Source organism: Cygnus atratus, chromosome 1 (assembly GCF_013377495.2).
Source record: "Cygnus atratus isolate AKBS03 ecotype Queensland, Australia chromosome 1, CAtr_DNAZoo_HiC_assembly, whole genome shotgun sequence".
In the NCBI taxonomy this organism is placed as follows: Eukaryota; Metazoa; Chordata; class Aves; order Anseriformes; family Anatidae; genus Cygnus; species Cygnus atratus.
Window position 1 is genome coordinate 176,704,157 of NC_066362.1, and position 12,285 is coordinate 176,716,441.

At 41.4% G+C, this 12,285-nt stretch overlaps 1 protein-coding gene across 2 annotated transcripts in view; it reads right to left on the reverse strand.

Annotated features, from left to right (window-relative positions):
* Positions 1–732: 732 nt before the first annotated feature.
* The window catches only part of VWA8 (von Willebrand factor A domain containing 8), a 188,723-nt gene continuing 177,170 nt past the window's right edge, over positions 733–12,285 (reverse strand). For both annotated transcript variants that reach the window (XM_035553444.2, XM_035553445.2), the window contains exons 43-45: positions 4,515–4,613; positions 3,113–3,351; positions 733–1,127 (exon numbers count right to left, since the gene is read on the reverse strand). In XM_035553444.2, coding sequence (XP_035409337.1) covers positions 1,019–1,127; positions 3,113–3,351; positions 4,515–4,613 — 447 coding nt within the window. In that variant the 3' untranslated portion in view covers positions 733–1,018. The remainder of the gene's footprint in view (positions 1,128–3,112; positions 3,352–4,514; positions 4,614–12,285) is intronic.

Below are 12,285 nucleotides of genomic sequence, written 5' to 3' on the forward strand. Positions count from 1 at the left end.
TGTCTCTCAATCAAAAAGGCACCTCCAGGTACTGAGGCCATCCCAGGGACTCTGGACAAAAGCAAAGCAGGACTCCATCATTCATCATACAGAGGAGATGCTGTAGTCATCCCCTCCTTGGAAATCACAGACTCACAGAATGGTTTGGGTTGGAAGGGACCTTAAAGATCACCCAGTCCCAACCCCCTGCCATGGGCAGGGACGCCTCCCACCAGACCAGGTTGCCCAAAGCCCCATCCAGCCTGGCCTTGAACACCTCCACGGATGGGGCAGCCACAGCTTCTCTGGGCAATGTCGGCTGGTGGGTTTTTAAGACTGTTTTGACCCTTTTCACAGGCAGAACTGCAATAATCACTTTTGCCCCCCCTTCTTAACAGCCACTTTCTCCAGATCTGACAATGCTGAGCACCGTGCCTGATCAGATAATGAATGTTTACGTGTGACCGTCACTGTTTGCAAACCGCTCCATTGTTCCCAGCCTCCACTGGCGAAGACCCGATGTCCACCAGGACAAGAAAGCAACAGCAGAGGAAGGAAGGGTTTCCTGCCTGACAAAAGCAGACCTGCTTAAATTAGAGACAAAGTTAACTACCCATTCAAACATATGCACACAAAACATTGCAACAGATTGTCTGGCTCTGCTTTGTATAATATTATCAAATCCCAGAGAACCATGTCAGCAAAACCATGTGAGATGATGCTGCAGTGCTGGCAACCCATCAGCCAGAGTAATGATCACAAAGTGTCCTTTATTTATTTGTCCCTCTGGAAGAACATTCCCTCTGTAACCTTCCTGAGATTTACCTCAGCCCCACTGCAATTCTTTGAACACATGAAGTTGGTTGAGGGATTTTTGGTGAAATTGTACAGCACAGCTGCAGTGCAGATTTTGGTTGGTTTGCTGATTAGAGAACAGTTTGTATTTCATTAGTAGCTGTTTATCCTCAGCTTCAGGGTTCATATCTTCAGCAGGAGTGGATTTCTGCTTTGAATTCACGCACCGTGACGTCGGTGATGGCTAGGCACTTGACAGCATGGTCGATGTAAAGATCTGCTGCAAAATCTGGGGGATCTCTTTGGTATCCATGGCAATAAACGACCGTCCTGCTGGCAGTGTCCTCTGCAGCCTGCGGAGCAGAAGGAGGGACAAGGCAGAATTACCATTTCCAATTACGTTTCCTACAGCAAGCTGGAGGTCCTTAAGAAAGGATGTTTTTACTTCTGAATACCTTGCAATACATGCCATTCGTGTTGCTGTCACTATGCAATTAAGGGCTTGGGAAAGCAGCAGTGGGAGGAAACACTGAAAGCAGTTAGGTCGCAGAGGTCCCTTCAGCAAGACAATCAAGGCTATTTCTAGAGATTTTTTAATTCACATCCTCTTTCTGACGTGCAAAAAATCCATTTTGATCAAGGTACCAATGTCCCAGCAAGGTATTAATGCATCTGTTTTTCTGATGGCAGCTAGACGTTTTCTCTGGAAAGGCAGATATTTACTTGCTCTAAATGTATCACCATGTTTTGACTGAACTCACAGCTCTTTCATTTCAACACGTTGAGCAATTCTAGATGTGCTCTTTGTATTTCCTCTTCTAGACCACAGCAGATTAGATATACAGATATTTTTCTACAAATATTAGCCTGACACATTTTTATTCACAGCTTAACCTCCCTTTAAAAATAGCCAAACAAGATGTATTTCACTAAATCCACCTCCCTCATGTCCAGCCAGCAGGCTTGGAAGTTATTTTCTCACTGCTTTTTAAGCAAGTTTTATTTTATGCTCCACACCATTTCTCCAGTGTTCAGCTGCACTTTTAAAGTGGATTTTTAAAAAGCTGCTACGAAGAATTCCCTTCTCCTTCCCCCAGAGCAGCTACAGGAAGGCTTTGTCTAATTCTGCACTTACACATACACAGAAAGGCAGCTCAGTGACAGCATTGTGTGCATGTTCCATACCCACTGAACTAGGCAATTATAACATCTCTTCTTACACAGCAGGATATGGTCAATGCTTTGCCTTTTTTTTTTTTTCCTCCTTTTTTATACTCCTAGCAGATGTAAGAGGACATTCTGTAATTACAGTCTTTCAGAGTGGATTCTTTTTTAATGCGTACCACAGCTCTGATGCACAGACCTGCAGACAGGACTAACGCTGCCTGTGCTGCTGTATTTTTCAAACCTTTTCTGATCAAAACTACATACCAGGGGCCAACACCCTCTGGGCCTTGCCTCATTCTGCTCTAGTCACAGATGTGAACAGAAGCAGAAAAGGCACTGTCAATATTTGTGGCTGTAACAGCTTTCTGTTGTGTGTGCTGGTCCTCAGCAGATGCAGAACATCACCTGAGACAGAATTTCCTTATTTTCCCCTGTGCCCTAGCAGTTTAAAGTACAATTATGTAGCACCACTAAAAGCAGGCATATTGGCTCATACCCTCCAAAGAATTTAGGTCTCTAACGCAAGGGGAGGATCTGTGTCAAATTTTTGGCAGTTTTAAAGACCATAAATCTCCAGCTTCTTTGCTTTTATGCCTTAAGCCCACACATTTTCAAACCATATACTGGGCACTAGCAAAGGAATTGCGTCTCTGTCATGATTACATGGTGGTATTACACATGTGGACAGCGCGTGTCCTCCAGTGGGAGGACAGACTTAATTGCTCCCTTAAGATGCTCAGAATACTTTGAATCAGACGGCTGCAAGGGAGGTTTGCAAAGATCCATGAACCAATCGCCTCCCCGACACAAGTTAAAGCTACTGCTTCTCTCTAGTAGAGCAAAACCTTAGTGGAGAACACCAGCACGGGCAACTATACCTAACTTCACTGTATTAGAAGCATCACAGCTGGCAGGGAGCCCTGGAGGCCATCTGGGCCAACCCCCTGCTCAAGCAGGGACCCCCAAAGCAGGGTGCCCAGCACCACGTCCAGGTGGCTTTTGAAGGTCTCCAAGGCAGGAGACTCCACAACCTCTGTGGGCAACCCAGACCAGTGCTCCACACAGTAAAGAAGTGCTTCCTGCATAGTGTTTTTTGTTTCTTTTCCCCAGCGCAGTTTAGCTTTCTGATGAATGGAACCAAAGTTATTTTAGGGATATAACTTATACTTACCTATCTGCCTGGTCTCCTAAGGATCCTATAAATATGGCAAAAGCATTGACTTGAGCATTGGTGGTCAGGACCTGGGCAAACCTTGATGGTTTAATACCATATCGCTCGAGATTTGCATCACTCAAGACGATAACAAAATATTCATCAGCCTCTTCCTTGGCGATTTCTCGAATGGCATGCTCTGTCCCTTCCAAGGTATGATCGCCACTCATGCAGAACTGAGCATGGGCGTGCATGACCTGTGTGCACAACGTAACCAAATGTAAATATGTAAGATGACTTTATGAATAAACATTTATTTTGGCTGGCGCTGGAGGGAGTAAGTATTAATTTATGCTGTATTAGGGGATGCATCTCCAGAAATGTGGACAGTGCTCCGGATAGCACAGAAGATGCAGCTTTTTATATATAATATGTTGTATCATAAGACAGGCATGAGTTGTTAAAAACACAAACAATACCACACATGGACAGAATTACAGAATTAGGCAGGTCCCTAAGGAAGGTAAAATACTTTGATCAGCTGCAGTTTGAGTAGTAGCTACACTGCTATATATTTAAGAAAGAAAAGAGGGCTTTGTTTCCTAACACTGCGACCAGCTCCCACCCGTTTATAATTTGCACTAGACTTCCAAGTCCTAACAGTGTCATGGTTGGTATCAAATATCTGACTCAGTTAGAGGCAGCAAGTTTTAAAAACATTGAAACATTTTCTTTGAGCTTTTATAAAATAAATATGCTGCCTGCACTGATGAGGTTGTTTCCTGTGCAGAAGGTGGGGAAATTTAGACATTAGAAAATCCAGTCCTTCTAAACCAAATCTTTTAAAAATACTTTTTGAAGGAAGATCAAATACACAGTTCTAATGCATCAAACTGCCAAACAGGTAAATCCTGCAATATACCTGATTTTTTTTGCATCCTATTGCAGTAAAATTTTGATGAATACAGTCATTTTTCAATTGTGATTGAACATGTTTCCAGGCTAGCATTGATGCAATTTCTCACTGCTACGGTGGTGATGTACTAATTCTCGAAGGTACAAGGCCAAATTAATGATCTAGGATCCCTCTACAGTTTATATCAGCCACTTACATGCTAATATTATGATCATGTTATTTAGGTAGAACTGCATATATCACTGTATAATGTCTGGAAATTCCTATACCCTTTGACACGCAGACAAAATGACATGACACAGCTGTCCACAAAAAGGCATATCTAGCCTGTATTATTTTGGCACTATATCTAGCCTCAATTATTTTTGGTCTTTGAAAGGCTCTGTTTCAGCTTTAAGCAAACACACCTATTTTGCTTCCTTGTCTCTCTTATATTTCATTCTTCTAATGCTTTGCAGTCATAAAACCCTTAATTATCCATCATCACTTATCAGTAGGATTTACCTTAAGAATCTCTAATCTTTGCTTATTGTTCTTGGGAACTTTGTCACTCCCAACCAAGGTGATGTTGAAGCCATCTCCTGAATGTCCAACAATATCATACTGCAAGAAAGAAAATTTATCAGTCATCTGTTAGTCATACGTGGTCCTCGGGTCACAATGACAGGAGAAAGATCAAAGGCAATTTGCTTTCAACAAGAAAACCCAAATGCTGCCCACTGCATACATTTATGAGCTGCTTAAGGGAACCACTTGAGATTTCTCCCTGACATGAAAACACTGGAGAGAATCACTAACTAATGAAATTAAAGAACAGTTACTTATTTCTATGGCCTGTTTTTCACCTCAACCCACCAACTGCAGAGCGGTGATGCATAAGATCAAGACCTTGCCCTCTCACATTGTCCACTTACTTTTTTTAAAGTAGTAATTTTCTTTCTCTTGAGTCTGACAAACAAAAAGTGCATTGTTTGAGAGTAGCTTCAATGCCTGATGAAGTGTTTTTGTGACCTCATTCTGCTCTGAAAAAAAAAGTACTACAAGCCTTCTTTTTTTTGTAAATCAGCATTCCTTATATTTGTGCATTAACAGATCAAAACCATTGTTAAAAGTATGTGGAGAAGTGAATTCCAAGAGTCTCTGTACATTTTTGAAGAAGGCAGTGAGCACAGCATTCCCTTGTAGAAGATGCAGCAAAAATGACATATAGAGATGTATTAGTTCAAGTATCTCGTTGAACAAATAAGGTAATAGTTGGAAGGCTTTTGTTTTATGTGAGAGCTGCATGAAAACCAAGACAAGCCAAGTTACAGCAAGGTCCTGACCTGACCTTTGTGTTGTGGATATGGCAATCACCCCAGGGAGAATTCACCAGCAGGACAAGAGAGTATTTACGAGTTGTCTACACCAAGTGATAGAGCATTGCCTGGATCCTGAGCCACCAAATCCCCAGTGTATTCCAGCTCATATGACCTGCCCGTGGAGTGCTGCATGAACATGCCTTTATTTCCCCTGACTAGCTGGCACACAACTGTCTCTAGCAGACAGGGAGCCCTTATGCAATATTTTGCCTTTCTGTTACCTTTTATTCATGTAGTGCCTGGAGGTCCCTAATTCCGACATAATCATATGGCAAAAGGTGGGTCTCATCCTCAAAGTCTTTCTGTCTTTTCTTTCCTATTGAAGAACCCTTATTTGGTACAAGTTGGGTTGTGGAGGTTGAAGAAATGGCATTCTTTATCAACGCAGCTCTTTTTATTCATTTCCATGATGCCAATTTACTTATTAAGGGTAAAAGAAAGCTATAGCAGCTGGAACATTCCTAAATGTGACACCTCTGCAGAAGAGCAAATGTGCCACATATAGGTTATTTCACCCAGGTTCACACTTTTATAACTGCCTCACATAACCCAGACTTTCTTCCTCTGGGAAATCTTCATATAATCTTGTCTCCGTGTACTCTAATATCATTTTGCTCTGTTGGCTTTTCCAACTCCTGTTCTCTCAGCTCTTCCATGTCTTGTATTTGCTACTCAGAAATAAGTGAAACCTTTCTGTCTTTCTCTTCAAAACCTGCTTCTGCTCATATAGCCTTTCCTCACTGTTAAGTCCTCAGACTCTCTCTTTCCTGATGAATATTTACCCGGTGTTTCTGTTGTCCCCAAACAGTTATCTTTGTCAGAGAAAAGACATAGCAAATGAAAACACACACATTTTGAGAATAATGTTGAGGTTACATTCAGCATACTTTGGGATTACTACAGGATGAAATCAAGAACTTGAACACACAGAGCGTGCATGTGTATTGTCTTAAAAACGAGACGTTATTCAAATCAGAGGAACTAAATAAAGCAGTGGCTTAATGGAGCAGAAAACATACAGCACTAACGTGGTTCTTATATAACGACAACAGCGTCCACAGATCTTCAGGATAGGCTCTTAATTACAAAACCCTGCATGTCCTTCGCTGAGCAGTTTTGTATCCCCTTTAAAGTCAACAACCTAATTATAGAAAGCAAAACGCTGTCATTCTCCTGTGTAAAACGAAGCCTGAATACTCCGTAAGAGTTCCTTCACAGCATTTTGTGGATCTCTTCCCCAAGGTACCAGCCTTGTCAGACAGACTTCATGGGAACAGGACACGTTTTGCTATTTGGGAATACCACTTTGGTCCTTGGTGCACCATAATAGCGGGCAAACCTTTCATCTCAAAAAGGCTGGGTTTAAACTCAGCTTGACAGTCTGTGTGGATGGCTATAACTCCCAGTTCAATCACCATGGATTTAGCCCCCCTTGAATTACTGCACAAGCTGGGGCAGAAACACTGGAACGCTGGCTTGGATTGATTTAAGTCAGCATAGGACTGGCAGCCTTTTTTTTTTTTTTTTTTTTTTTTTTTTTTACAAAATAGCATGCAAACGTAGGCTCTACAGGACAAATCCAGCAGCAAAATATTTGTTTGCTACAGTGCAGCCTTAATTGAATTAATATATTATTGTGGTACACAGAAGCTTGTTTTCCAGCAGCCTCAGGTACACTGAGACAAGAACTGCTCTAATCAGAGCTTTGAGTACACATGTAAACACATTGTCTCCCCAAATAGCATCATTTTGCTGTTTTCTTTCCTTACAGGCTAAAACAATCCCTATTCCACTGTTACATTTTGCATGAAATGGATCACTGCTGCTGCTTAAAATGGATAAAATGGAAGACTTTGTCTTCTGCAGCTGCTGTACTAAAAGGTTTTAATTTCTGAAGGCATTTAAAAAAAGCTGAAAGAAGATGTACGCTGAATGTAAAAGTCAGTGTGAATTAGACAGGCCTCTACTGGAGGGCTAGATCTTTATAAATGCATCTCTTCTTTGGACAACACTGAAGATCTTTTATAATTCATTTCCAGTTTATTATTCAAAAGAAACTGTTCTGCCAAGCATGTGAAAATTTTTTTCTTTTCCTGAATTAACAGTAATAAGGTAATTAAAAGTAATAAGGTATTCAGTAATAACAGTAATAAGTAATTCACTCTATAAGTAAATTATCCAAATGGAGAATGCTGAAATTGGCATAAAAAAATGTGCATTATGCCTTTAATATTGCTATAAATAAAATTTCAGACTCTTCCTACTAGTTTCAGAATATGTCATTTATTGAACCACTTACAATTTTTAAAGGCTTCATAAAATTGCTGTTGTATAATTTACTGGACATGCCTCCTAAATCTGCCATCATGTGCGCAAATGACAGTAATTAGGGATGATATAAAACCATACGGTTTATGTGACAGACATAATACTACCTCTGCTAAAACAAAGAATAAACTGCCCTTCTGCACATTTTCAAATAACTGACATGTGCAATAAGGTGTACAAAAGATGCAAGAACTTCAACCCTGATAAACAACTTGCTTATTATAACTTACATACATACAGGTTATGCAGCCACACATTTGAAGGGGTCAGGTGCATGTGTAGGGTCATAGTTAACCTCCATCATTAGGATGAGACTGAGAACGTGGCTTCTGTTATCTCAGTCACTCCCACCTCCCACTCTGTTCTTTACTACTTCAGAAGAAGCATGGATGAGATGACATTGGAGGAGGGGTTTGAAACATGGCTGTTAATTTAAATGGGTTTCCTGACTGTGGAATGAGCCTCCCATTTCCCCCTTGACAGGGAATGATGCACTGCCTGCACTTACGGGAAATGGAAGCAGGCAGGTTGTTCTGCACAAGCATAAAAAGCTAACGAATACCTGCTGGCACTATTTTAACCTTCTATGAAGGACAACATCATTATCTGCTTGGTACACCCACATACCCAACATTTAGCTCTTCTGTAAAAGAGGAAAGGAGAAGGTACTCTCTACCTTCTTTCAGTACTAAAAAGACCAATCATCATCAGTGGTACCCAAAGGAAACCACACATGGGGAGAGTTCAGCTGGCAGGATAAATCAGCCATGAAAAAACCCACCCAATTCTTTCATAACGTTATTTAGCAGAGAAGTAAACCAGGTACGAGCAGAAAGGTGATCCTGAGCAAAGGCTAAAAATTGGTTTCCAAAGCTTGCACTGTGCTTTGATAGTAAAAGGGAACATTACCATGCAAATCCCCTTTGAATGTTTTACTCAACAAGCCTGAAGGTCCCCCAGATTCAACACTTGCTATGCAAGAAACCCCTCAAATTTGCAGCACATATTGCTATGACTCTTGCAAATGGGGCTACAACAGAAACTGATAGCAGGCATAACTAAAGGCCAGAAAAATCTATTTTTATAAAACCACCCTCAGAAAGCATTTGACACTGTCAAAGCATTTGACACTGCCCTGCATGACATCCTTGCCTCTAAATTTGAGAGACATGGATTTGATGGCTGGACCACTTGGTGGGTAAGGAGTTCGCCGTATGGTTGCACTCAAAGAGTTGCGGTCAACAGCTCAATGTCCAAGTGGAGATCAGTGATGTGTGGTGTTCCTCAGGGGTCGGTATTGGGACTGGCATTATTTAACATCTTTGTTGGTGACATGGACAGTGGGATTGAGTGCACCATCACCAAGTTTGCTGACAACACCAAGCTGAGTGATGTGGTGGACACACTGGAGGTAAGGGATGCCATCCAGAGGGATCTGGGCAGGCTTGAGAGGTGGGCCTGTGTGAACCTCATGAGTTCAACAAGGCCATGTGCAAGGTGCTGCACCTGGGCTGGGGCAATCCCAAGCACAAACACAGTCTGGGCACAGAATGGATTAAGAGCAGCCCTGAGGAGAAGGACCTGGGGGTGTTGGCTGATGAGAAGCTCAACATGAGCCAGCAATGTGCGTTTGCAGCCAAGGAACCAACCATATCTTTGGCCACAAGTGTGGCCAGCAGGTAGAAGGAGGTGATTCTCCCCCTCTGCTCTGCTCTTGTGAGACTCCATCTGGAGTGCTGCATCCAGCTCTGGGGCCCCAGCATAAGAAGGACATGGACTTGCTGGAGTGAGTCCAGAGGAGGGCACGAGGATGATCAAAGGGCTGGAGCACCTCTCCTACAAAGACAGGCTGAGGGAGTTGGGGTTGTTTAGCCTGGAGAAGAGAAAGCTCCAGGGAGACCTTACAGTGGCCTTCCAGTGCCTAAAGGGGGCCTACAGCAAAGCTGGGGACAGACTCTTTGTCAGGGAGTTTAGGGATAGGATGAGGGGGAATGGTTTCAAACTAAAATAAGGTAGATTTAGATTAGATATGAGGAAGAAATTCTTTACTGTGAAGGTGGTGAGGCACTGGCACAGGCTGCCCAGAGAAGCTGTGGATGCCCCATCCCTGGAGGTGTTCAAGGACAGGTTGGACGGGGCTTTGAGCAACCTGGTCTAGTGGAAGGTGTTTCTGCCCATGGCGGGGGGGGTTGGAATCAGACGGTCTTCAAGGTCTCTTCCAAACCATTCTATGATTCTATGAAGTCTTGTATTTTAGAGCGGGATATTTTAGAAATATTGTTTATTTTTATCAAAGGAATGACTCAAGGAGTCTGTTGGCACATGCCCGGGAGACTTCAGATATGAGAGGACTGTGTCACATAGGTTAAAAAGAGATACTTTAGCCTAATGATTGGATCATGTTAAGACTATACTTCAAACCCAATAAATGGTTCTGTTGGTTCTCATTTTCAGTGTTCAGTGAAATATAAGGCCACATCTTGTTTGCTGTCCTAGTCATTTCTAGGGAGACATAATACTTGTGTAGATACTATGATTTCAGTGAATCAAATCCCAATGAGGCATCAAAGAGAGAGATGGAAGAAGAAAAATACTTTTTTCCCCTTGTGCAAATGCAGCTCTGTAGTTGAGAGCTCACGCTGGATCTGGCCTGCCTTGAATCAAAGTGCTATTACTGGCCCACGAAAGTCCTCTCTCTAGGGGAAGAAGCCTTAAATGAAGGAAAGTTGTCCCAGAGCCAACTTAAATTGATCAGATGTAGAAGATGACAACAACTTTTTCTCCCTGTCACTAAAATTTCCAGCATCTTCCTCAACCACTGTTACTTTAAGTATAAAATTAGCCTTATAATTCTCTTGACTCATAGAGATTGTGAGGATAATATAACTCCTGTCTTACTGTTATCAGAGTGGCAATTTTCACAACTAATAACTGCACATAGTTTCAGTGTCAGTGTTTTTATAAATTGTAAGTGTTAGAAAGCACATTTACTGTTACACCTAACTGCATTTTGAGCTATTTATGTGGCAAAATACACGGTTTCATCTATGTGCGATGCAGAACACCAGCCAACAGCAAGTACTGCCAAACAAAATACAATAATCTGTAATAGACACAGAGGGATTTGAAAGGTAATGATACATAGATTTAAAAATCCCAGAACTGAACACGTTTTTTAATTACCTTACTAATTCTGTACATGAAGCTGCTTGGCTGTCTACTTCTACATGTTATTCCTTTACTTTGCACCTGAGGGTCATGTCTGGGTTCTCAGCTATAAAGCTGCACTGGAAATAAGGACGAAAGGTTATCTAGTACTACACTACATATTTTTCAGTGTCATTACCTTCTAAGACACTGTTCTCTATTGCATAAATGTAGAATGACTCATTGTTCACAACTGAAGAATGGGTGTACTAAAACAGTGAAAAACCATTCCCTGCTTACCTTTTCCATTTGACTCAAGATTTTATCAGTTCCTTGATTTTTTATCTCCTCTAAACTGAGCAGTTCTTGCCTGTCTAGCCATTTCTTGTATGGGGACACTTCCAAACTCATTATAATCCCTGCCAACCTCTCATCTACATCTTTCAGCTCTACAAGAACTTCTGTGAGATGGGGGACCAAAGCTGCATATTTTACTCCTCAAATGGATGCTCTACGGATGTTTACAGAGGCATTTTGATGCCTTCTGCTTTGTTCTCTGTTCTTTTTCTAACATTCAATTAACCTTTTGACAGCTGGTGGGCTCTGAGTGTTCAAAGAACCATACACCATAATTACAAAATTTCTTTGCTGAGCACTAATAAATAGTTGAGAGTGAACACCAGTAGACAGCTGAGAGTTTCTCACTGTGTATTTAAAATTAGGATTATTCTTTTCCATCTGCAGTACTTTACATTTGATAGCACCAAACACCATCTGCCATTTCACTTCCCAGTGACTATTTATTGCCAGATCTTTTTCTCCAACTTTTTGCAGTTGGATTTCCCTTCTTGTTTTCCCAAATAACTTCATACAGATAACAACTTTTGTCATCTCACTGTCCTCTTGTCCAAATCACTTACAAATACTCACTCAAGAATTATTACAAACAACATGGGACTGGCACAAATCCTAATGTCACCCATGACCTTCCTTTACTTCCTCGCTCTGAAAAACAGTTGCTTAGAGTTGTCTGTTTTCTGTATTTTAAGCAGTAGTTCATTTATTTGAAGGCCTTCCCTTTTATCTCTAAAGTAGTTCCGTTTCTTTATGAGATGATGGTGAGGGACTTTTTGTCAAATGATTTTGGCTAAGGAGACTCCATCAACCAGCCTTGCTTGTCACATACATATCGACTCTTCAAAATACATTACCTCCCTTTACAAAGGCCATGTTGACTATACCCCAATATATCACATTTATTCGTATGTCCGCTACTTCTATTTCTTATTCCTTTGTGGATGATCTTGCATTTGGTAATACTAACATGCATGGTTTTCAAATATTTTTGATTTACCAAGCCACACAAATTGTGTTATATAATTATGCTACCCCTGTTAATATTTGTTATTAACATTTCTATTGTCAGTGAGCAGGAGCTA